At 37.6% G+C, this 26,081-nt stretch overlaps 1 protein-coding gene across 2 annotated transcripts in view; it reads left to right on the top strand.

Annotated features, from left to right (window-relative positions):
• The first annotated feature begins 5,745 nt into the window (after positions 1–5,745).
• The window catches only part of MED23 (mediator complex subunit 23), a 44,143-nt gene continuing 23,807 nt past the window's right edge, over positions 5,746–26,081 (top strand). Inside the window, exons 1-13 of one of the 2 annotated variants that reach the window (XM_045843517.1) lie at positions 5,746–6,019; positions 6,361–6,392; positions 6,550–6,637; positions 9,390–9,514; positions 11,062–11,173; positions 11,557–11,655; positions 12,772–12,873; positions 13,485–13,554; positions 14,877–14,989; positions 16,545–16,640; positions 17,195–17,212; positions 22,194–22,394; positions 24,016–24,159. In XM_045843517.1, coding sequence (XP_045699473.1) covers positions 5,972–6,019; positions 6,361–6,392; positions 6,550–6,637; positions 9,390–9,514; positions 11,062–11,173; positions 11,557–11,655; positions 12,772–12,873; positions 13,485–13,554; positions 14,877–14,989; positions 16,545–16,640; positions 17,195–17,212; positions 22,194–22,394; positions 24,016–24,159 — 1,248 coding nt within the window. In that variant the 5' untranslated portion in view covers positions 5,746–5,971. The remainder of the gene's footprint in view (positions 6,020–6,360; positions 6,393–6,549; positions 6,638–9,389; positions 9,515–11,061; positions 11,174–11,556; positions 11,656–12,771; positions 12,874–13,484; positions 13,555–14,876; positions 14,990–16,544; positions 16,641–17,194; positions 17,213–22,193; positions 22,395–24,015; positions 24,160–26,081) is intronic. The other variant, XM_045843518.1, reaches the window with a different exon arrangement.

Below are 26,081 nucleotides of genomic sequence, written 5' to 3'. Positions count from 1 at the left end.
CACTAAAGCCCTGGCTGGGTGGCTCAGTTGCTTGGAATGTTATTCTATGCACCAAAAAGGTTGTGGGTTCAATGCCTAATCAGGGCACATACCTAGATTGGGTGTTCATGATTGATGTCTCTCTCTCTGCCCCACCACCCCTTCTTCTCTCTCTAAAATCAATAACATATTCTCAGGTGAGGATTTAAATGAATGAATGAATGAAACTTTTCACTAACGAACAAGAAGAATGGACAGAGCTTGCTTAAATCCTTTCACCAGATAAGTTGTAGGCCTGGGCATGACTACCCACCATGGTCTGCCGGGTTATTAATTTATTGTCAGATCATCCTGTGAAGCTACTTTCCATAAAACACCATTTTTGTCCACAGTTCCCCCTTCGGTTAAAAAAATAAAAAATAAAAACAACCAGCCCTTGTTGGTGTGGCTCAGTGCATTGAGTGCGACCCTCGAACCCAAAGGCCCATATTCAGTCAGGGCACAAGCCTGCGGGGCTAGCCAGTCCCCAGTAGGGGGCGTGTGAGAGACAACGAATCAATGTTTCCCTCTCTTCATCCCTCCCTTCCCCTCTCTCTAAAAATAAATAAATAAAATCTTTAAAAAATGATTACCTGAATAATGCACTGATAACCAACCTTTCGGTCAGACAGCACGGTCTCACAGCTCTAGGAGGGTGCATTCTGAGGGAGTCTCAGTGATATCGTCTTGTTGACACTGGGGAAGGGCATCTGAGTGGAGGCTGAATTTTTCCCAAAAAGGGAAGGGAAGGGAAATGGAAAGGAGTCAGGTCTTATGGACTTTATTGTGAAAAAACACTCTGGATTTTTTTTCTATTTTATGAACTATCATGATCTGAATAGATTTTGCCGCCTTCTCATTTTTTTTGTATTTAACATCTAGTGTAACATCTACATAAGCCATGAAAAGAGTATTAACAGATATTTTATTTATGTTCAGCAGTCATAAATGGTTGGACTGTATAAAAAAACCTAAAGAACAAATGTAAGTATTATTATGAGTAATATCATTAACAAATAGGTAAAAATATCAAACAAAATACATTCTGAGCTCAATATGTCAATGCAAAATATGTTCAAACCCATAAGGATTTTTATGAGTTTATCTCAGCCAAACTGATGACAATTGCCAGGAAGCAAAACCTCAACAAATTGAGAAAATGCTCCAGAAAAATGGCAGTTCTGCATTTATTTTATACATTACAATAAAAAAGAAGATATATAAGTGGGTTACATGAAATCCATCAATGACAGATTAGGGAGGTGGGAGAAAGCAAAGTGAGGAAACCTCTGGAACTGAATAAAAAGTAAAATGATAAACACATACTTCTTTTACGTAGGCAGGTACAAGATAGTTAACAGTTAACAATTACCATGATAAAAATAATGAGGGGTGAGGGGGATTATTTTGTTACTCCAAAGGCATGTTATCAAGAATATTATACTATATGCAAAAGACAGATAGGTAAAGATTGACCTTTGTTAGAGAAAAATACTGTCCTAGGACATGACTACCTGCCCTGAATTGCTTTTAGTTAAAAAGTATTCATTTCAGACCTTCCTAAGTGGTTACTTTAGGTCTCTGAGTACAGACTCAGTAAGGCCGTCAAGCAGGCCTCCCCTGAATCTGTGGCCCCTTTCATCCACAAACGTCAGTCTGTGGGTGTACAAGCCTTATCAGTGCCTCAGGCCAGCTGTCCACCTCTGTTGTTGGTGGTTTCTTTTCCTCAAGGAGAATTCGATGTTTCTAGACAGGGCTCGATGTCCACTCATTGATAGGTGCCAGATAATATCCCTCCCAAGGAAACTGAAGAGAGTCTTTTATTTAATCTTTTTTAAAAATCAATTATCTAAAGTCTTTGTCTCCTAGGGGCTCACTGTGAAAGGAAGCAGTTACCCAGTTGGCATTTTTGACTTGATCAAAACTTGGCAGTGGTGTAAGAGATCTCCTTTCAATAATGTCTGCACATTAGTTTCTTGGTCTAAGTCCAGTGTAACTGCGCTGTGGTGTACAAAGGGATGCAAAACTGAGAAATGGGAGCCAGGGACCAGGGGAGAACTGAGTGGTCATCTTGGTTTCCCGAAGCCCCAACTATCCATTTAATTTACAACCATTGTTTAACCACACAATGTACTCTAGAAGTTTCCTACATATATTGAGATTTTAACCCTTAAAATCTCAGTATCTAATACAAACTAAGAAGCAACCAATTGACATTCTTTAGTTTGGACATTTTATAACTTGTAGAAATATTGTTCATAGATATAAGTCAATTACTAACATGAAAACTTAAGCTAGCTTTTATTTACTAGGAATTAATCTTAGATCACGTGACCTTGAAAAGCATTTGATTTAGTTTCTGTATTTCTCAGAATTTCAGAATATCCAATCCTTACAAGCACTTGTCTTTAACTTAATTTTAACAATACTATCCAGAGGTAGAAAATTATCTCACACTTACAGTGTACATATATAGACAAACACAGACAGACACAAACAGAACAGTTCGATCCAAATTTTGTTTTGGAGGCATTTGCAGTTTATATATACTCTTGACAAGTCAAGTTCCAAATGACCTTCTCCCTTGTAAACTGAGGACAGACACATTACATTCCACAAAGAATTAGGTAGACACCTAAAAGATATCATAGGTTGATCCATTATCCAAGTCCTTTTTCTTTTAGCTTAGAAAAGGAAGCTTTCTAGGTTCTAACATAGTCTCTGCAAGTTATTTTTTTCTTTCATTCTGCCTAATTTTACAGACAGCTTTTTCTAATTATGCACACAAAAATTAATTTAGAAGTATCAAAGAATCCTCATCTCGGCCCTCTTAGTCATACGTGGGAGGCTAACTATAATGGGCCTTTTTGGCCCAGAGGCATGATTTCCCCTGTTACTTTTGATATCTGCAGAGTCTGAACCAACTTCTAGGGAAAACTGGTCCTTACATGCATGTGTCCAGGTGACACAAATGCAGTGGTTGTCCCTGTAGGATTGCTTTAGCCTCTCAGGAAACACCAAGATTCAGTCCCCTAAGAAAACCCAAGTAAGGCAAAAAGTTACCTGACATGGACCAAATCTCGACACTTTCCAAGGTAGAGGCCCTTCTCTTGGGCATCTTCCTTGAGGTGCACCCTTTCCAGGGAAATCTGCCCTTCCTCCAGGGCTCCCTCTGGCTTCTCCGTCATTGGCTGCGCTACTGCACTGGACCCTCCGCCACTCCACAGTCAGGGTCTGAACAACTATTGCCACATCACTGTTATTCAGATCAGGAAGCATGAGTTCTTTATCTCTGGGAACTAAAGAGAGTTCAGTATCTCATTTAACCAGCAAAGATTTTGTTTACTAAGTAATCTAATGAAAAAGAACAAAATTAAAAGCAGCAGCCCCCTTTCTTCCCCTTTTCCTGGGCTATCACAACACTCATCCACCTCGAGGATTTTCTAAGAACAAATCAAATAAAGTCATGGCCTGCTACTTAAAGCAAGAATGCCTGGAATTCCAGGAGAAACTCACCCCAGGTCACCCGTTGCAAAGCCCTGGGGACAATGGGCCCTTGTTTGTACCTAGCACCTGGTCCCAGCCCTCAGGGTGGTCCTGGGAAGGCTTTGTCTGAAACCTGCCCGCTGCATCAAGTAGTTGTGTGAGTCAAAAACCTGTAGAGAATTTTTATGAGTTGACACATGCTGGTGTAGCATCCAGCAAACTCGAGAACAAATATCGGAGACTTTCAGGGTATCAAAGATGTTACTTTATTGGCCAAGTTTAACCTGCACAGGGGCGAACTCTCAAAGTGTCCAGCGACACAGTGCCCGCAAGGAGCTGCAAACGAGAGACGCGCCGAGCGCTTACAACTACGTTCTTATATATGGGCGGGCAAGCAAGCGTTATACCAGAAGCAGACGTGGCAGTTAGTAATTCGCTTACAAAGACCGCACGCGGGAATTTCAAACCAAGCATTCTTGCATAAGGCGGGAAGGCAGGATGTTTGTTCATTAACCTAGTAATCTCCTGGCTCTAGCTAGCTAGTTTTCTATTTTCTCATTAAAAAAACTACAAAGCACTGCTTATCTAGCCTACCCAGGGGAGAGCGTCTGCTAGACACAGGATGTTTGCTTTAACTGTACTCTGTCTCTTTTATCATTTCTTTTCAGCTACAATGTGGTTCTTGTCTATTAAGGTTAAAATTTAGTTCTTAATTTCCCTGTTCCCAACATTGGCAGACAATTCTCTTATCCACCATAGAATAACAGTTTTGCAGCTTCTTTTATGCATTTGAAATTTATAAGGGAACATAATGAAGATTACATAGAAGTGGGAAAAAAAGCAGGGTAGGGATTGAGTTATAGGACAGTTAACAAGATTATGTGTTCTTTTGAAGTTAATACCCCCTTGCACAGGTTTTCCAGTATTTCACATGTATCTTAACCTAGAGGCACAAAAACAACAGACAAGTCTAGCTTAAAACCTTTCACTAGTCAAGTTATAGTATAGGCCTGGGACATGACTACCCACCATGACTTCCCCAACTTGTGAGGTTACTTTCCATACAACACTTTTTTATCATCTATGGTATATAAAAATTCTAAATATTGGCCCACAAATTATGAAATTAAAGTTCTCATAAAAGTCTTCTCTTCCAGCTGGTGAATCAATAAATAATCTGTAGTATATTCATTTTCTAAAGATTTTATTTACTTATTTTTAGAGAGAGGGGAAGGGAGAGAGAAAAAGAGGGAGTGAAACATCAGTGAGTGGTTGCCTTTTGAGCACCCCAAACTGGGGACTGACACTGAAAACCCAGGCATGTGCCTGACTGGGAATCTTGAACCAGCGACCCTTTGGTTCATAGTCTGGCACTCATTCCACAGAGCCACACCAGGCAGGGCAGTAGTATATTCATACAATAAATTGATACACATAAATGAGTCTCAAAATATAAATATTGTATGAAAGAGACTAGACACAAAAGAGTACATACTGTATGGTTCCAGTTGTGTCTAGTATGGAGCAAACAGTGAAAAAATATTCCATCATTGAAGTATTTTATTAGTTATGCACAAAGGTGTTACCTGAGGATAAAGAAAAGGCCCCTAAATCAGCTTGAAAAAGTTGGACTAGGATCCCAGAACCTGTCAAACTGATGCTTGAAGCAATAAAATGGTGGGGGCACACCAGCAAGTGCACTTAGACATCTGCTCTGACCACGCCAGGGAGTTAGCCTTCCTCTTTGTCACCTTGCTCGACCCTCCCCCCTACCAAATAGCCTATAGGTATTCAGTAGCTGATAAATATAAGTATTTTTAGATTATTATAATTTTAAAATGTATTATTATTCTAATTGAAAAGCAACAATGATGCGTTTACTCTTTTTTTTTTTCAGTTTCACTGAAAACCTGCAGTGTATTCAGCTCTCTACTGGGGTTACCATAGTTAAGAAGACATGCAGTCCCTAGGGTCCAGAAAAGTGTGGCTTCAACTCCTGTTTCCAGGCTACAGGTCAGACAGAGCTACAAGTCAGTAGCTCACAGACATCATCTGGTTAACTCAGGTTGCAACACAGTCTGCAGGCTGCCGCAAATCCCCCTCCAGCCGGGAGGTGGCGGCCTGCCCCCGACAACGCCTCGGGGTGGCTTAGGCTCCAGGCTCCGCTTGGGGGCGCTCTCGTCTGCCTCGTAGGGCGCCCTTCCTCTCCGGCGGAACCATCTGGCCGGGTCCCTGGTTTCTGGGGGTTTGGTAATGAGAGAGCGCCAGGCACTTTCCGGCGCTTCCGTGCAGGCCCCGGCCGTTAGCCGGGCGGCAGAGAGGATTGTCTCAGTTGGAGTGTCTGAAGTGGAGAGCGACCCTGTCTACCTGCGAATTCCTGCGGGCGTATCCGCCCCTCCGCCGGTCCGTCGCCGGAGCTCTGGCCTGACACCCAGCCGCGAGCCGGGCGCCCAGGAGGGCGGGGGCCATGGTGCAGATGGAGACGCAACTACAAAGCATTTTTGAGGAGGTGGTGGTGAGTGCAGTGCCGGGGATCCAGGACGCTGGCGGGGCGAGGGGGACGCACGGGGGCCTCGGATCTAGGGACCTTCCCAGACAATCTGTCCCCGGTCTCTTCTTTGTTGTGACACCGTGTGTGTGTGTGAGGAGCTTTAGCGATTCTCAAACTGCTGTCAAATTCTAAGTCCTCTTAAAATACACAGCACCCACTTTGACAGGCTAGGCAGGTATTGTTACTTTGTTGCACGGAGCTGATTAAGATGATTTGCCCAGTGTTACATTGTAATAGTTTGCTCGACGAGGCCCCTCTTATTTTTTTTAAAATAATTTACATCATTGTCTTTTGTTTTTTTACAGAAAACAGAAATTATAGAAGAGGCTTTCCCTGGGTAAGTATTTGCATGACAGATTTTTGTGTTTTCACGCGAATGTATCTTTGTAAGATTTTGCTTAGCTTTGCCTTGGAGGTTTATAACTATTCTGATTAGGTTGAGTTACCTTTTTCAAACTACTGGCAAGTAATGGTAATGTGATTTTTGTTTGTAGAATGTTTATGGACACGCCTGAAGATGAAAAAACAAAGCTAATTAGCTGTTTGGGGGCCTTCAGACAGTTTTGGGGTGGTCTTCCTCAGGTGAGTACTGCAGTTTTAATACATTCAGCTGATGATTTCTGACCCCTTCTTTTTTTAATATTTACTTTGATGTTGCTGTTTAGGTTTTCTGGAAAGGAAGAGATAAAATTGTCATCATCTTTGGTTTGTCCATTCTGGTTTCCATTTTTCCAATTAGTATTCTTCCCATGGAGAGTCTGTATTGAGGAGGAGGAAAGGGAATTTCAGGGGAATTTCAGGCTAAAAGGGGAAGGGTTTACAGGAACAAATATAAAAGACACATGGATAAAAAACTAGTGGCAGGTGGAAATGGGAGGGAGGAGGGGAGGGGTGGGTGGGCTGGGCTGGGAGTAAAAGAAAATTGTACTGCAACAACAATTAAAATAATTTTTTTTTAAAAAGAGAGAAATCGAGTTGATGCCAACAAAGTGGGAGATGTTGAAAATCTCCCCCATGTTAGATTATATAATGCTATTTTCATCCTATTTTGATTTATTTGGTGTAGTTGAAAACAACTGTGTTAGGGATTATAAAGGATAAAAATTTCATTTATTTTCTCAACAAAAGAATTGGTACAATATAGTGAAGATACTATATTAGAGATACAAAAATGCCACAATAAGAATACAATGATTTTATAATAAGGATATAAAGGTATAATAGAAATGAGGAAAAGAACAGTAAAACTTAGTAACAAAGCACAGTCACTAGGAAATGTTTCCTTGAAAAAGACAAAATGTGTGACCCTTGAAGAACTCATGTCCCAGGAACGTGTTTTCTTCTCATGATTTATTACAGGCAGGGAAATGTTTGCAGTTGAGGTGCTGGTGGTAAGATGTGTTACTCAGACATGGATCAGATAGCGACAAAACATTAGTTTTTTTAAAGGTCTTTTTATTATGTTTTAATAGGTAATATGTTCATATGGTACAAAATGCAAAAAGTACAAAAAGGTGGACCAGATTAATACTTTGCCTTTCATCTCTCTTTGCTTAATTACCTGTTCTTTTTTCTGCCTGCAGCCAGTATGAGCAGTTTATTTTCTCCTAGAAGTATTTTACACATGTAAAATCACTTTTACAGAGCGATCTTATAGGCCCTGACTGGTGTGGCTCAGTGGATTGAATACCGTCCTGCGAACCAAAGGGTTACTGGTTCAATTCCCAGTCATGGCATGTGCCTGGGTTGGGAGGCAGGTCTCTGGTAGGGGATGCATGAGAGGCAACCACACATTGATGTTTCCCTTTCTTTCTCCCTCCTTTCCCCCTCTCTAGAAATAAATAAAATCTTACCAAAAAAAAAAAAAAATAAGAACAATCATATACTATGTACTCTGTTCATTTACACCTTGAGGGTTTTTTTTTTCCACTTAATAAATTCTGAAAGTAATTCTATAGAAATCCACTAAAAGTTAAAATTTCAGCCTTTCTTCCTTTCCTGCAATATAATATTATATACTTTTGGCCTTACCTTTCTTTATTTAACTAGACTCCTTCTGACTGACATTTAGGTTGCTTCTAACCTTTTTCTACCTTAAACAATGTAGAATGAATGGTATTATGTATGGACACAGAACAGATTCCTTCAAGTAGTGTTGCTGGGTCACAGGGTATATTTATTTGTGATTTTTATGGATCAGGGTCACCAATTTATACTCTGATTATCAATATATGAGAGTATATATTCCCAATACCCTAGCAATTAAGTGGTAAGAGGCTTTTTTAAATCTTCAGTGGAGGATATGTTTATTGATTTTAGAGAAAGAGAAAGAGGGTGAGAGAGACAGAGACATCAATGTGAGAGAGAAACATTGATTGGTTGCCTCCCATATGATCCCTGATCGGGGATTGAACCTGCAATCTAGGTATGTGCCCTGACTAGGAATTGAACCCACAACCTTTTGGTGCAAAGGACAATGCTCCAACCAACTGGGCCACCTGACCAGGGCAGAACTTTTTGATCTTTGCCAAACTAAAGTGTAAGAAATTTTATCTCTGTATAATTTTATTTTGCATTTCTCTGAGTGATGTTGAACATCTTTCCAAAACATTTAAAATTTTAAATAATTCGTTAAACATGTTATGAGGTAAAGTATGGCCCTTATCTTCCAGAAGATTACATTCTAATGGGGAGCTAGGAAGAAAATGTACATTTCTAAATCAGCATGATACATTCCTCAATAGAAGTGTGTGTGAGGACAGGGGTGGTGCAGAGGAACAAGACGTAGGCCGTTCTCAGGGGTATCCTACAAGACAGACTTTGACATGGTACTACCTCTGTGTATCCGATTCCATGTTATATAAGTCTAGAGATGCGTTACGTAATTGGATTCATATTGATTGGGCTCTTAGGTAGTCAATTCACACTAAATTCTCATGAGGCTAATGTACTAACCCATAATGAGTTTATCCCCCCAGTGACAGGAATATTTATATCTGCCAATAAATAGGTTTCTGTTTACAGTGGCTTTTACAATCTGTGTTAGAGTTTTCTATTGACCACAAATATGTTAATGATATCTTAATCATTTTGGAGGTCCTATGTAATAAAAATGGTGGGAGTTTAACATATGTAATTGTAAGATTTTAAGCTTAATAAAACTAAAGTACTAAATCTGAATTTTTTTATTTTTTAAAGATTGTTTTCATCCACAAATGTTTATAGTAGAGTATCTCATTCATAGTCTTGATATACTCCCAGGTTTGTATTAGCTGTCTGTTAGTTACAAGATATAACTTTAGACTTAAAATATAATCACTTTCTAATTTTCCAGGAATCACATGAACAGTGCATCCAGTGGATTGTTAAATTCATTCATGGCCAGCATAGCCCTAAAAGAATTTCTTTTCTTTATGACTGCTTAGCAATGGCAGTCGAGACTGGCCTTCTTCCACCCAGGTATGTTTAATGGCAGGTGTGAGCAATCTAAAGAATTTTCTTCTTTTAATTAATGCTTGTAAATTGGTCAAGATTGTTGTAAAAGGTAAGGGAATGAAGAAGGAAGTTAGGTTCAGCAAACAATCCTCCAGTCCTGGCTGGAGGGATTACCCTGGGCTGGGTAGTTCAGTTGGTTAGAGCATCACCCCAATACACCAAGGTTGCAGGTTCCATCCCCGGTCAGGGCACGTATAAGAATCAACCAGTGAATGCATAAATAAGTGAAACAACAAATCAGGGTCTCTCTCTCTCTCTCCTAAAATCAATCAATCAATTTTTATAAAAACCAAGCAATTCTCCATAATACCTCAGGTTTTGGTTTCTAGGAAACAATATAATTAATTTTTTTATTGATTGATTTTTTTTAGAGAGAAGGAGAGAAACATTGATTTGTTGTTCCATTTATTTATGCATTCATTGATTGCCTCTTATATGTGTCTAGAGATGCATTACGTCATTGGATTCATATTGATTGGGCTCTTAGGTAGTCAATTCACACTAAATTCTCATGAGGCTAATGTACTAACCCATATGATCCCTGACCAGGGATCATACCTGCAACTTTGGTGTGTTGGGATGATGCCCTAACCAACCGAGCTACCTGGCCAGGGCTAGGGTACAGTATTCTTAGAAGTGTATATTTAAAAGCTCAGAAACAGGCTGCCTTTGCCTTTCAGCCCAGGGGCTAAAATCACTTACTTTGCAGAGTTTGCTCTAGTTAACTTTCGTTGCATCTGGACACTACGTGCTCTAAAATAATTAATAATCACTTTATTATTAACAGTCATGGCTAATGCTGGTTGACTGGGCTTCCTAGGCAGTTTTTTCTCAGAGTCCCATGATTATAGTCAGAGGGTAGCTAGGAGTGCAGTCATGACAAAAGCTTCCCCATTTGTATGTCTGGTGGTTGATACCAGGCTATCATCTGGGACCTCAGTTGGGGCTGTTGGCCGGAATCTGCACATGCCCTCTCTGTGTGACATGGACTTTCCCAAAGCATGGTGGACTCCAAGAGCAAGCATTCAAAAGTGGGCTAGGTAGAAGTTGTATCATCTTGCTTTGGAAGTCATACAGTATCCCTTTTGCCATGGTCTTAGGCCTGTCCAGATTTAAGGGTAGAGAATGTAGACTGTCCTCCAGCCTCTTCAGGGGAGGAATATCAATGCCGTATTTTAAAAGGCATGAGTATCAAAAACCTTGTAGGCATCTTGGAAAAATACAGTCTGCCACAAGCTAATAGAGAGTAAATGTTTAACCATCTCTCTTTAGATAGATTTCTTTCTAGTATAAATAATGAGTATTATTTAATTCTACTTTGTGTTTATTCTTTTATATGAGTAAAATGTGTAAAATACTATACATAATTTTTAAAAAGTGTGCTTGAATAATGTACTTCTGTGAAAAATACTTACTATGACAAATGTAATATCCAGGGTATAAAGACCTTGGCTATTAGAGAACTTGCAAACTTCTGTCTTTGTAATTGGAATGGGTATTCTTTTTTCTAGGATGGTTTGTGAATCCTTGATAAACTCTGATACTCTCGAATGGGAAAGAACACAACTTTGGGCCCTAACATTTAAACTGGTTCGTAAAATAATCGGTGGAGTGGATTATAAGGTATTCTTTCCTAATTATAAAAATAATCACTTTCAGGCCAGATTAATTTCTCAGCTGTGAATATCTTAATTTCAGATGGGAGCAGTGAAGTAGAAGCATTTACCAAATCTATTTTGTGTTGCTTATTTTCTAAAAGGATTTAAAATTACTCAACATTTTCTACAGCTTTCTGCTCTCCTCCCAACATAAATGTGCAGGTGGCGAGTACGTTGCTATGATGAGGAGGGAATGTGCCAAGCAGAGACTTTGGGTTTCCGATGATGTTGGAGCCCCTTTCAAATGAAAGCGCGGAGAAGGCATCTGTGGAACTGAGATACAGACATCAGAACTGGGAACGTTACCTAGTTTTAACACTGGCTTTTTTTGTTGTTGTTGTTGATCAGGGTGTTCGAGATCTCTTAAAAGCAATTTTGGAGAAAATCTTGACAATTCCCAACACAGTGAGCTCAGCCGTTGTACAGCAGCTTCTAACAGCACGAGAGGTAATTGAACCCCACTGCGGTGCACTGGTCATCGCCTCCAAAAAGTATTTTACAGAGTTATGTGCTTTTAAAATTTAGGGTAATTTGTGGGATGTTCTACTTGTTTACTTCTAAAATATCACTTTTTTGTTTTATTATTCTGAGAGTACATTTATTAAAGTGGGGGACAGTGAAACACGCAAGAGCTTAGGAGAAGCGAAGCAATGGGACAGAGCCTGGGCAGGGCCGCCTCGGCGCACTGGAAGTCAGGGAAGAGGGGCCTTGGAGCCGGGTTCAGGGCTTAGCCCGGGACGAGCTGCCGCTGCCCGTTGCAAGTCTCATAGGGACCCTGAGAGTTTAGGAGCTGCCAGCCTACAAAGGAAGAAAGGTGTGGGCATGCTCCCTTAGAGGTACAGCATGCCCAAAATCACTTTGAGTTTTAAAGATGCTCTTTTACTTTTTTACATTTTAATGAATTCATGGTTTTTAATTGTAAAAACAACAATATAGATATTAAAGTATTTTCAGCCATTACAAGATGTCAGCCTACAGACCACTTAAAAAATCCTTGTGGTTTGTTACTAATGTTGCAAGAAATGTCACTTTGGGTCTGTTGCTCTCCTATTGGAGTCTACCAATACTCAAAGCATTTCAATGTTATTTACCAAACATCAGCAATCCATTTCATTATTTGTTTGTTGTTTAAAGATTTGGTCTATTTACTTTTGGAAAAAGGGGGAGGTAGGAAGAAAGAGAGAGAGAAACATCAATGTGTGAGAGAGACGTCAGTCATTTGATCCCCACCCTCAACTGGGGACCTGGCCTGCAACCCAGGCATGTGCCCTGACCAAGAATCGAACTGATGATCCTTCAGTTCCCAGGCTGGCACCCAATCCACTTAACCACACCAGCCAGGACCATTTCATTGTTTATTAATCTTCATTTTTAGAGATCCTTCACATATAAATGACTTCCTTCATGCTATATTTTAAGCTCTCAGAATTAATGAAATAGTATTTCTACTTTTTGATATATTTGTTGTTGTTATATTTAAAGGGATCAACAACAATAAATATATTTAAATTCATTTAAAGGGATTAGTCAAAAATAACGATATTTCCCTTTTATTTTTCTTAGGTTATAGCATATATCTTGGAAAGAAATGCCTGTTTGTTGCCAGCCTATTTTGCAGTCACAGAAATCAGAAAACTATATCCTGAGGGAAAACTTCCACACTGGGTAAATTTTTAAAAAATTTTAATAGCAGTTTTCATAAAAAGTAATTATATTGATCTTACTTTTTATGCTTATTTTTGAGACTTTATTTCTAGAGAGAGGGAAAGGGAGGGAGAAAGAAAAGGAGGGAGACATCAATGTCTCCCCCAATCAGGGACCTGGCCCACAACCCAGGAATGTGCCCTGACCAGGATTCAAACCAGCAACCCTTCGTTTTACAGGCTGGCATTCAATCTACTGAACCACACCAGCCAGGGCTATGCTTATTTTTTAAATGCTTATTTTATCCATGGATACTATGTGTTTTTATCATTTCTTTCATTTCTCTGCTGTCCTACTGAAACAGTTTATATACTGTGTGATAAAATATACATAGCTTCATCAAATAGCTTAGGACATTGTGGTAAGACTTGGCTTAATTCACAGAAAGAGAAACTGGTAAGTAATTGTTTGGAAGGAATCAAGAGAATTAACCTTTGGGTAATTTTAATGTGCCAGGCTTTATACTAAATCTCTCCATATTGTCTCATTTGATGTAAATTGATCATCCTATTCAAAGCAGTCTTGATTTTATTTTTATACTTATTTGTTTTTTTGTTTTGTTTTGTTTTTAGTTACTTGGAAACCTGGTGTCCGACTTTGTGGATACTTTCAGGCCCACGGCAAGGATAAACTCCATTTGTGGTGGGTTTATGATTTAAAACATACTAGACAGTGTGTGATTTCTAAAGGTTTGACTGTGGAACAAAGTTGACAGTATCTGTACATGTCTTGGTGGTTCATCATTTTAGTAACTCTTTAGGAGCTTAATAATAGCCTTTTACTTGTTTTTAAGTGCTTTGTGTACTGAATAAAGGGTGGGAAAACAGATGTCTGGACTGGGCCCCAGCTTCAGATAGAACTGTTCTGGAAGACATATTTCCTGGTCACCAGAGGGAACTTTTAATAGAGCTAGTAAAGCCCCATGACTCTCTAAGCAACTGGAAATCTTTGCAGACCTGCCCCTCTGGCCACAATACACAAAACTATAAGTCTCTTTCAAGCCCATTCCAATTCTCTATTTGCTATTTCATGTATTATATTTTCCATTTTTTTCACACTTGTTGGATTCTCAGAATTTTCTTTTAAAAACAAGCAGGTGATTTGGCACTGTTTGCAATAAGCATGGTGGCCTCAGAACTGGCCGGGAATGTAGTCCATTATTTAGTCGGCAGTGCTTCTTATGAACAGGGTGCTGTTCTGGACTCTGAAATACAAAAATAAACTGAATAAACACTAGACAGATGATTCCCAGGCTTCTAGCTCTCGTGACTGAGTGGATATTGATATCATTTAATGAATTATAGAACTGGTGCGGGTTTAAGAAGTACATTGATGAGTTCAGTTTAGCACATGTGGAGCTTGAGGTACCCACGGGCCATCCAGGGGGCAATATTCATCCTGCAGTTGGGTGTGTGTGCTGGCAGTCACATGTTGCATCGAAGGCCTCTGGGAACATCATGCTTGAAGTTAATCAGAGGTCTGTTCACTTTTTCTATAAATGGTGATACATTAAATATTTTAGGTTTTATGGGCCACTTAGTCTATTGGACTCAATTCTGCCATTGTAGTCCAAAAGCAGCAGTGATCCAATAAAAGTTCACAGAAATAAGTAGCAAGCTGGGACTGACCCATGGATTACAGTTTGCTAACCTCCGTCCTGGACACTTGGATAAATGCCACCTCTCTGAGCTTGGAGGGCCTGTGCAAATTGGTGTCAGACTTGTGGACACCTTCAGGCCCATAGTATGTTCACAACCTCACAGGTTGGTCTCTAACCTCCTGGACTAAAGATAATCGAAGAAAAAACAATCAAAGAAAAATTTCAAACTTTTATCTAATTAAAACATTTTCTGAACCAGTGCCTGGCTCAGCATAGATATTCATGAAATAGTTACAGAGTGAATAAAGGACCAAGCATTGCTGTGTTCACATTTACTTGAAAGCACTTTTTGTGATACACACAGGCCGCTGCAGCCTTCTGCCGGTTGTCAATAACTCGGGCGCCATTTGTAATTCCTGGAAACTGGATCCTGCAACCCTTCGTTTTCCTTTGAAAGGCCTTTTGCCATACGATAAGGTATGTTGCTGATTATAATGGAACTTTGGGCTAATAATCTTTGTCCTATATTATATAATGTGTGATGCTAAATCATAGACTGAAGAAGTAAAATTAAAAAAAAAATTATTGATTGATTTTTTTAAGAGAGGAAGGGAGAGAGAGAGAAAAAGAAACATCAATTTGTTGTTCCACTTATTTATGCTTTCATTGGTTGATTCTTATATATGCCCACACCAAGGATCGGACTGCAGCTTTGGCATATCAGGACAATGCTCCAGCCAACTGATCTACCAGGCTAGAGCTGAAGAAGTAAATATTTAAAGAAAGATAGTGTATGGTTCAATGTGTGATTCCAGAATCAAAGTAAACTCTGTGGTTTGTGGTATTTCAGGTGTTTATGTTCCAGTGGTCCCACCTCTGGCAAAGCTCTTGGCATTAGAAAGCTGACTTTTTAAAGTAATTCCTTGTTTTCATTCTTCCTTTACAAAGGGAGGACCAAAAATGAATTTGCAATGTCTATAAAATTTGAAGAGTGAATCTGCTATTTGTTAGATTTTTATAAAGGGAGTATGAGATAAAAGTGCACTAGAAATTCTCAAAGAAAAAATAAATCCACAGGTATTAATAGAGTGAAACAGAGGTAGAGACAAGCTATAATGACATTTGATAGATCATTATATTATCTCGGAGGTTGGAGTGATAACAGAGCAGGGTATATGGAGGACTGGATATTTTTCATGAAAAAGTTTCATGTAATTTTTCATGTCAAAAGCAATATATAAAGTAATTAGGAAACTTGTCCAAAAGCAAGACAGGGAAAATAGTGAAAGTGAGGTTGCAATCTTGGCTCTTGGCATGTTCATCAGAAAACTTTGCAATGTGAAAAAGTGATAAGCTGGATGGAATTTATTGTCATCTTGATATCAATAATAATGAAAACAGATAAATTTATGGTGTGCTTACTATGTGCCAGGTAGTTTTCTGAAAACTTTACTTTGTGAGATCTTTATTTTTTAATTATCATCTTAATGTCTCTGTTTATGGATGATGACACTAAGACACAAAGTGGGTAGAGCTTGACTAAGGACCCATTGTTTGGGAAGTGGTAGAATCAGAGTTTGAGCTCAGACACATGATTTCAGAACCTGCACTCTTAAACCCTATGCTGTCAAGTCGTTTGTCCTCTCCAAATTCGGAAAGCAAGTCTGTTTGCGCTCGTGTAAGAGTGATTGGGAATTGCCGCCATTTCTCTTTGATTCGATTTCTAAGAAAATCCTTTCCTTATAGTGATGCTAATGACTTTCATGTGACTACCTGAAGTCGTTGCTAAGTTCATACTCTGTATGACTTTGGGCAAGTCCTTTCACATCAGTTATCATTTATTAAATAAGGGGTGGGAATAGATTAATTGCAAGCACTAAAATCCTATGATTTTTTTTTCACTAGATACTGCCTACTGTGTGCAGGTAACAAGTGCTTTTAGAGGCTTTTTTCGATCCCAATTTCAAATTACTTGAATTGACATTTACTTTTGACCTTGAAACAATAATTTTGTTTTTTATTTTCTTTAAAGGATCTGTTTGAACCACAGACTGCTTTGTTGAGATATGTATTGGAGCAGCCTTATTCCAGGGATATGGTCTGCAATATGCTAGGTTTAAATAAGCAGGTACTGTACTATGCTGGAAACCTAGTAAATGCTGCATAGAATCTGCACTATTCTTTTCTCTTTTCTTTGCTATAGCTAACTGAGCAAAACAGTTAAAAACTATTTGGTGATTTTTTTAAATACATGATTTATTCAACAATGTATTATTCCTATCATATATATATTGCTTTAAGAATGTTTATATTAAAAAGAAAATATTTTAAAAGTTGGTTTATTTTGCATTGCTTTTTTTTCTATAAGGCCAGTTTCAAGTATACCTTTTGCCAGAGAAACCTACACATGACTTAACCATAATTTTTGACTTTTTTTGGTTTTGGGTATCCTTTTTTATAACCCTTCGTATCTTCAGCGTGGCCTCATTGCTGATTTTTTTCTTTTTTCTTTTTTTTTCTTTTGGCGTGTGTTCATTTTTTGGTGGTTTAACATGTGGGAGGGTTTATGCTGACTCTGGGTTCCTTGAGGCTGGCCTCATAGTCACTGTTTTGTCTTTTCTTTTTTTCTTCCTTTATTTTTGTTCTGTCCTGTCTTGTCCTGCCCATCCTCCAATGCTCTAGACCTTGAACATTGCTCAGGTATGTTCACAACCTTACTGTTGTATTGTGACTAACGATACGCTGGCCGCTTTGTAGCCACTGATTTCATTTAGAGAATACATGTATGGTCGGGGCTTGAAATTGGCAGGACCATGCTGAGACCAAGGCCACTCCAATGAATTTCTTCTTGGGATATGAGATACGAGAGTTGTTTTTGTTGGATTGTTTTTGGTTTTGGTTTTTGGTGTTTTTTTTTTAATATATTCTTTTTTTTTCTTTTTCACAAAGAGACAACACCTGGTACACAATAAAGCCTGTCACTTTTTGACGGGTTGTTTTTTCTTCCCACTCCATTTTACTGTTTTTCATGCTTTAGGGCTAAAGCTAGCCTGGTGGAATTTTTAGAGATGGAAAGATTTGTGGTGGCCTGTATCTTTCCAGACTTTTAAAATATAAATAAATAACAACATCAATAAAAATACTTACATTGCTTTGCCTTAAAAAAGAAAACAAATTAAAAATAAAACAAAGGAAAAAAAGCACTTTAACAGAGATATGTTACTTTGAAAAGTTGGAGTGGTAAACTTTATCCAGGGAAGGGTTTTTTTGGAAACCTGGGGATTCTCTAAGAAATGTCACACTCTTAGGTGACCCCACACCTGCCTGACAGACACCCTTCTTTGTCAGTCTTTGCCAAGGTGTCCTCCTCCTAGAGTGAGCTCCTCTCAGGTGAAGTTCACCTAAGGCGGGAGGAAAACACTGTGGCCCAACTTTAAAATCAAACTCTTATACAGTCCCAAGTCTGTTAATGGACTTTTCACCTTGGAGATTTTAAGCAAAATAGTGGTTCCAATTATTTTTGTTAAAAATTTTTGAGCCCAACATATTAAAATAGACCAGCTTTTTTATTTTAAAAAGACGTTCTTGTCCAGGTATATAAAATAGCGTTGCTGTTTGCAATACTATAGTGAAGGTTGTGCCAGTGCTTCCATTGATAAAGCCCTATTTTTAAGGACATATAGCTTGGCCATAAAACTTGCTCAGTGTTGAAACTTTGCATGCCAAACCTCACCCTAGTAGCAGTATCTCTTATTATTTTAAGTTTTTTCTTCTGAAAAATTTACCAAGTCTCCTTGTTTGGACAAGCCTTTGTACATGTGAAAATGAAACTGCTTCACACTCCAGTATCTGACAGTTACCTCATGTAATCAGTCTGTCAATTTTACATCTTAAATGCCCAGTCATTAATTCTGATCAGCTTTCACTTGAGTTAGAGGTAAGTATTCAGTTAACTTTGAAAGAATGCTTCATGCTGTGTCTTAAAACTAATTTTTGCAGTGAACTTTAAATCAAACTTGACTCAATTTTTTTACAGTTTGGTGGATAAATGTTCCCATGGTCATCTGAGCTGCGAGTACCTCCCCCCAGATAGCCTTAGCTATCATTAGCTGCTTGCTTTTGGGGGGCAGCTCTCCTCAACCAAAAATTGACAATACAACTCAGAGAAGAGCATCTCTGATCTGATCATTTTAATAACAAGTTTCAACCTAAAAAAAGTTTATGACTAAGACATAAATCCATAAAAAATAAAGTTTATAATGGAAATGCTGACAGAACATTATTATTATTGGTCCCACTGAAGAGTAAATATGGTAAAAAATGTACAATTCATCAGTAGTGGTTTGGTAGAAAACTGTAGTGAATGGACTTTGTAGATGGAAGATATATGCTGAATTGACTTGATATGTTATTTTTACCACCTAGAAAGTAGAGAAAAAATGAGAACACAAAGTATAAGGTGCATATGGTTAAAAATTAGCGAGTTATCTTACCACATCTCTTATCATTACAAAACTATATCCTGCACTGTACTTTCTTGTCCTTTCTCTAGCAATGCAGTAATTAATGAAAGCTTGAAGCCTTTTTAAGAGCTGTCCAAATTGCATTTTCCAGTAGGAATTGGGCTGTTTTCTCTTAAAATCATTCGCATTTAGAAGGTCATAAATAGCCCAGTTCTGTGACCAGCAATGTGGAGTGTTCACAGTGAAAGAATACTGTTTTGTGTGTTTACACAAGTTTGTGTTCTTTCTACTGAATAACAGCATCACAAAACATACCCCTCAAGCTCTTATGTGGTGTTGTATGAACTCTCATTATCCTGAGACAGTGAAGCACTAGACTAATCACTGTGTATCTTTGAACCACCATTGAAAGTGGTGTTATCTAGCATAGTGTTCCAGTTCTTACTGGCGGAGAATAGAATAAATGATATGCAAAGGGGTATTTTTTCTCACCTTGTCCTGAACAGGTATTGCTTTAAAATTGTTTTCTAGCCCCAAATAATGATTTTCAACTAATTTAAGTCCACCTAAGTGTAATAGGTTAAAATGTCACCACAGAAATGGTACCAGAACTGTTGTATAAAAGTATTAGAGGCCACTTAGCTAGAATATGATTACTAAGCTTGAAAAAAGCTGTATCATTTGCCATGTGCAATAATGGTGGTAAAGAATCAGGGGCATGGGGGGAAGTTAATGTTATTGTTTCTCTTAATGCTTCAGCTTTCAATGAAAGCTGAAAATTTAAAATATTTCCAATATAGTTTGAGCTATTATACAGAATTTGAATTGTTAAAATATTGAATTTAGATTCTTATTCTTAAAAGAGGTTTTAACTAAATATGCACATAGATAAACTAATTCAATTTATATGCTTATATAATGAAGACTTAAATTTATAAAAGTTTTCAGAAAACAAGTTGTGAGTAACCATAAACATAGTATTCATTGGCTTACAGAATTATCATATCCTAGTGATCAATAATTAACCTTTATTTACAGACCATTTAACTGCTTTGCAAATTTTCATTTGTTCCAGTTTGTACAATAGTCTATGTGATGGAGAGTCTTACCTTTAATGTACTTATCTTAGTAATGGACAACTAAAGCAGAACTTAACATTTTAAAGTAGGTAGTAGCACAGATCATTTTCTTTTTCGGTATTATTAAAATGGGCAAGTAAACAAAGAAATATGTTTAAGTTAATGTTTTAAGAAATATCCTTGGTTTAACCCAAACACCTGGTAAATACAGAGTTAATCCTGGTAGATGTTCTGCCGCCCTCAGACACTGGGCGTTTAGGCTTCAGGGAGATCCTTACTGATCTAGTTCTTTACAGAAAATGTGCATACAATCTTGAGTTGTTATGTATTGAAAAATCATTAGCTTTAATTGTAAATTTCCTTTTTACTTTGTCAAACTATCCTCCTACTTTATCAGAGTCTTAATATTTTTTGTTTTTCTCCTTAAATCATTAACTGTATGACCATCACTACACCCCTAAAATCTGTAGGTAAAAATCCAGGTTTTTTTTTAAATAGCTAATATTAAAAAGGGCAACTCCAAAATGACTCAGATGCTAAAACCAATTTTATTTAGTTTGCTCTTTTTTCCTGAAGCAGATTGATGAAAGATCATCATGGATGGAGGAATAGGTGACAAATTGGTTAGTTCCCAAACTAGAAGCAAATTCCCATCACTAATGAAAAATTCCTACTGGAAATAATGGCTTTACTTCTTTTCACGAATTTTTCTAACTCTTATATAACTTTGAATGATCTCACTCTAAATTTGTGTTGTCTGAAACATTTCTTAGGTTGTTGGTGGTTGGCAGAACTAGTGAATTTCAAGCCCTGTACACAGTAGTTTTGCATGCTGATTTAAGAAATAGTTTGTAGTGTTGTCTGTTGCACTTTGCTCTGCTTCATAATGATAATTACATTTGGAGGAAAAGTACTGTAGTCTCAACTGGTGGTGTTAATATTGCTATTTGTAAACCTGTAATGTGGTTGAACTGTGAACATGGCATTGTGTTTTTGGAAAAAAATATGAGACAACCATTGATGCTTACTGTTCCGGATAGATGTTTGTTTTATGTGCATGCTTTAAGAAAGTGCAGCTATACTGAAGCTTTACAAGTTTGGAGCTGGCAAAGAGCATGCAAAAGAGGGGATGCTATTCATTATGTTTTGTTTTTTTCCAAATTCGTCCCCATTTTGCATTTTTTCCCTAAATTTAAAGAAATCATATCCCTTTTTCATGGCAAAAGACTAATAACTACATCAAAAGTTTAGAAGGAAAGCATGTATATTAGTAATTGTATTCACTAGAAAGGCATGTAACTGCCTTGCTATTAAGCCATATAACATATTTATTAAGGAAATATGAAAATGCATAAAATATGGCTTAACACATATCCTTTGGTAAAATACATTTTTTAAATCACTTTAAAAAGCATAAATCTTTTTGCCTCTAGAAAGGGAAGTTGCATTCTCATTTTTAGTGTTTAAACTCGGTTCTTTTTCTTGTTTTAGATTTTAAAATAGTCTAATTTACAATTAAAGCTGCATTATGTTTGACTTCTAAGAGAGGAGCAGAGATTAACTTTGAAACCTTTTTGTAGAGGAAGTTTCCATTTCAGTGTCAGGATCAAAAAGAGATATGAGTAATCTGGCAGCTATTTAGTTATACCTCTGAGTATAAAGTTAGAGTAAACTTGGGGTTACTTTAAAATAAATTCACACACTTCTTTGCTCTCCTGTCACAATATTTGATTCCTGAAAATCTAGGGTTTTCATATTTTGAGTTAGATTGAAAGTTAATACTGTTATCTCCTTTTCATATACCTTTTAAATTAACTTTTTTCGAAGGATAAATGACAAAATGTTCTACTGTGCAGTTCCTTTTGTCAAATTGAAATAATGATGTCTGTTGTGAAAGTCAAAAGTTATTGGCAAGTCTGTCTTTCGTGAGGCCTGAAAAACAGTATTTTAAATGAAACTCATCCTCTATGATAATGTAACATGATGCAGCTTTAATAGACTAAATCTAACCTTAACTTTCTAAGTTCAACTTCATTTCATGCTTCTCAGCCTCTTGTTACAAATAATGCCCATTAACTGGTAACTTAGGAAACTAACCAGGAGGCTTTTGGAATACTGTATTTAATCTCCTCCCTACAGCACAAGCAGCGCTGCCCTGTGCTGGAGGACCAGCTGGTGGACCTGGTGGTCTATGCCATGGAGCGATCCGAGACCGAGGAGAAGTTTGATGACGGGGGAACAAGTCAACTCCTGTGGCAGCATCTCTCAAGTCAGCTCATTTTCTTTGTGCTCTTCCAGTTTGCAAGTTTTCCACATATGGTTCTGTCTCTTCATCAGAAGGTTAGTACTAAATCTTGTTAGGGCTACTTCACCTGCTGATTAGTATGTTTGACACTGGCATGGACTGTGCCTAGTGCTTTCAGCATTGGCAGAAGTTCTGAGTCCTAATTTCTATTTTGTTCAGTGGTTTCTCAACTTTTCACTTTCTTGTCATTACAAAAACTGGATTTGGTCATTCATTCTATATATTCACAGTGCAAGGATCAGTGGATACAAGATGAAAAGGCACTATAGGACCCTCAATGAGCTCCTTACAGGTAGAAAGATAGAGATATAAATAATTTGATTATAATTTAATAGTTTGCACAATGAAAACATGTTTCCCTGAAGGGAATGAAGAAGAGTCCCAATTAAAGACATAGGAGTGGCTTTATCAAAGAGATCTTGAAGGGGCACTAAAAGGACACACAGAAATTTACCAAGAGGAAAAGCTGGGAAAGTGCTTCCATGGCAATAAGATCATCATTTGGAGAGAGATAGAAGTATATAAGAACTGGAAATAAAATATAAAGGGGAACATGTTGGTGAGATAAGGAAGACAGGAAGGCAAGACTTTATACAGTCATGTGTTTGTTCTAAGGAGTTTAGATTTTCTTTGGGAGGCAAATGAGGAAGGGAATGACATCATCATGGACGAGTTGAAAAGATTGTTAATGGCTGCATGAAGGATGGTGGTGATGTGGATATGGATGGGGACAAAATCAGAGGCAAGGAAATTAGTAAGGGAGCTATTGCAGTGGTCTAGGTGAGAGATGCAGAAGGCCTGAACCAAGAGAGGGAGGAAAAGCCAGAGATCAGGTATGCTAAGTTGAATAGAACTTGGAGACTGTAGGTAACAGGGAAAGTAACAGCAGTCTGGGATCACTCACTGGTACCTACCTTGGCAGTGAATGGAGATAAGAAAATGAACGTAAAACTCGAAATACATTGGAAGGGTAAGTTTGTGGGATAAGTTGATTTTAATCATAAGGTTTCAGACACATTGAATAGGAATAAACTAAGTGTTATATTTATAACATCTCTACAGCATCAATTATTTGGGGAAAATTTTTTCAAAAGAATTGCTAAAACTCTTTCAACCCCAGTTAGCCCCAACCACCCCACCATCAATTTCTGTTATAAACTACGGGAAACCAGAAAAAATATTTTTTGATAACTAATGCTTAAGGATTATAAATTATATTTGATTTTAGCCAAAAGGCTGAAAAGCTTAAGAATTTTAAATTAGAGTTTTTTGTATAGTAAAGTATTCCTCATGTTTTAATGAGATATTTATAGTAATTACCCCATTAAACTTGATTCTCATGCACACATGATCAACTTAATTATGTTCTAAAATATTTAACTTTGTTTTTTGTTTTTTCTTTTTTTCTTTAAAAACATTTAACTTTTGATATGCATAGTTGTTATAGGGGTCAGGGAAGAAAGTTATATATTAAAATAATTTAAAAGGCTTTCCTCAGTGTGTCTTGAATTAGAGAGTAAGTAGTTAGCAAATGTCAAAGTTAGATGCTAACTTTCAGAAAGCAGGGTTTCTCCTTTTTGTTTTCACATCTTTAAACTTTACTGCATCCATCTCTGTAACTGGCTGTGTAGATGTGTATTTAAACATCTTTTACAGTTAGCAGGGCGAGGACTGATTAAAGGCAGAGATCACCTAATGTGGGTTCTCCTGCAATTCATTTCCGGAAGCATTCAGAAGAACGCACTGGCTGATTTCCTCCCTGTCATGAAACTCTTTGACCTTCTATACCCAGAAAAAGAAGTAAGTTTTTCTAAATAGTTAACAATGTGATGATGAATTATGTCTAATTTACGTTTAAGGACTTCAGTATGATTCTGTGGAAAGAACACTGGATTTAGAAGCTGGAGATCTGTGTTTTGTTTTTTGTTTCCCAGTTCTGTGACTAACCACAATTGTGGGATGACAATAATTAGGTCTCTTTCATCATCAGTTTACTTGTATATGATGAAGAAATTGAAATAAATTATTTATGAAGTTTATCTTGATCACAATTGAACGTTAGTACAATAAACTCTTTTCTACATTTTAGGTAGATTTACAGTTTTAAAAAGCATTATGCTGTTTTTAGCTTGCACGTCATTGAATGACCAAATAACACTGGTGTCTGTGACTATCTTTTGTTGTTTGTTTGCTGATTGTGTCCCCTCTTAAGTTTTATTACATAAGGTACATGAGTAAAATATTGTATATATTGTTGATTGCCATTTTTTAAAAACAGTTTATTTTGGAGATTTTTTCCAGTTTTGAATCAGGCCATCATTTTTAAAATTATGTAAGCTTTAGGTGTACAACACTACAATTCAGCATCTGTGTACACTACAAAGTGATCACTTCTGGAAGTTTAGTTTACATCCATCACCATGCAGTTGACTCCTCCACCCCTTTCACCCACCCCTGACTCTTTTCTCCTCTGGTAACCACCAGTCAGTCTCTGTATACATGAATTTGTGTTTGTTTTATTTTGTTTGTTTGCTTTGGGTTTCTTTCTTTTTTATGATTCCCCATGAGGGAAATTGTATATGGGGGTGTCTAACCTTTGGCCCACAGGCTGCCTGTGGCCCCGGATGGCTATGAGTGCAGCCTAACACAAAATTGTAAATTTACTTAAAACATGATATTTTTTGTGATTACATGCTGTAATGTATTTAATGTGTGGTCCAAAACAACTCTCTTCTAGTGTGGCCCAGAGATGCCAAAAGGTTGGACACCCCAATAGTATTTGCCTTTCTTCTTATGACTTATTTTATTTAGCATTATTCCCGTAAGGTTCATTCATGTTGTCATAAATAGCAAGATTTCACTCTTTTTAGAGCTGAGTAGTATTCCGCTCTGTGTGTGTGTGTGTGTGTGTGTGTGTACAAATCTTCTTTAGTCATTCATACTAAGTGATGAGCACTTAGGCTTTTTTTCCTGTCTTGGCTAGTGTGAATAATGCTGCAATGAACATAGGGGTTCAATACCTTTTCAATTAGTGTTTTCACTTTCTTCAGAAAATCCCCAGAAGTGGAATGGCTGGATCCTATAGTAGTTCTATTCTTGAATAAATTAGCAGCTGCTCCAATTTACAATCTCACCAACAATATACAGCAGTGTACAAGGGTTTTCTGTTTTCTACATTCTTCCAACACTTGTTATTTATTGTATTTTTAAAAGATTTTATTCATTTATTTTTAGAGAGAGAGAGGAAGGGAGGGAGAAAGAGAAGGAGACAAATATCAATGTGTGGTTGTTTCTCATACACCCTCACTGGGGAGCTGGCCCACAACCCAGGCATGTGCCCTGACTGGGAATCGAACCAGCAACCTTTTGGTTTACAGTCTGGTACTCAATTCACTGAGCCACATCAGCCAAGGCTATTTCTTATATTTTTTTATAGTAGCCATTCTTACAGGTATAAGGTGATATCTCATTGTGATTTTGATTTGTATTTCCTTAAATATTTATGAAAAATTTTTTCAAATTTATATTTTGATTTTTGAAAGAGAGAGAGAGACATCAATTTGTTGTTCCACTTATTTATGCATGCACTGGTTGATTCTTGTATGTGCCCTGATGGGATCAAACCTGCAACCTGGGCATATCAGGATGACACTGTAACCAACTTAGTTACCTGGCCAGGGTAATTTGTGGAAATTTTTAAATGCACAGAAAAGTAGATTGAA

The sequence above is a fragment of the Phyllostomus hastatus genome, unplaced genomic scaffold, assembly GCF_019186645.2.
Source record: "Phyllostomus hastatus isolate PE091 unplaced genomic scaffold, TTU_PhHast_1.1 phas_contig_40, whole genome shotgun sequence".
Taxonomy (NCBI): domain Eukaryota; kingdom Metazoa; phylum Chordata; class Mammalia; order Chiroptera; family Phyllostomidae; genus Phyllostomus; species Phyllostomus hastatus.
Note: the sequence above shows the minus strand (reverse complement) of the source record. Positions and strands in the feature narration are given on the sequence as shown.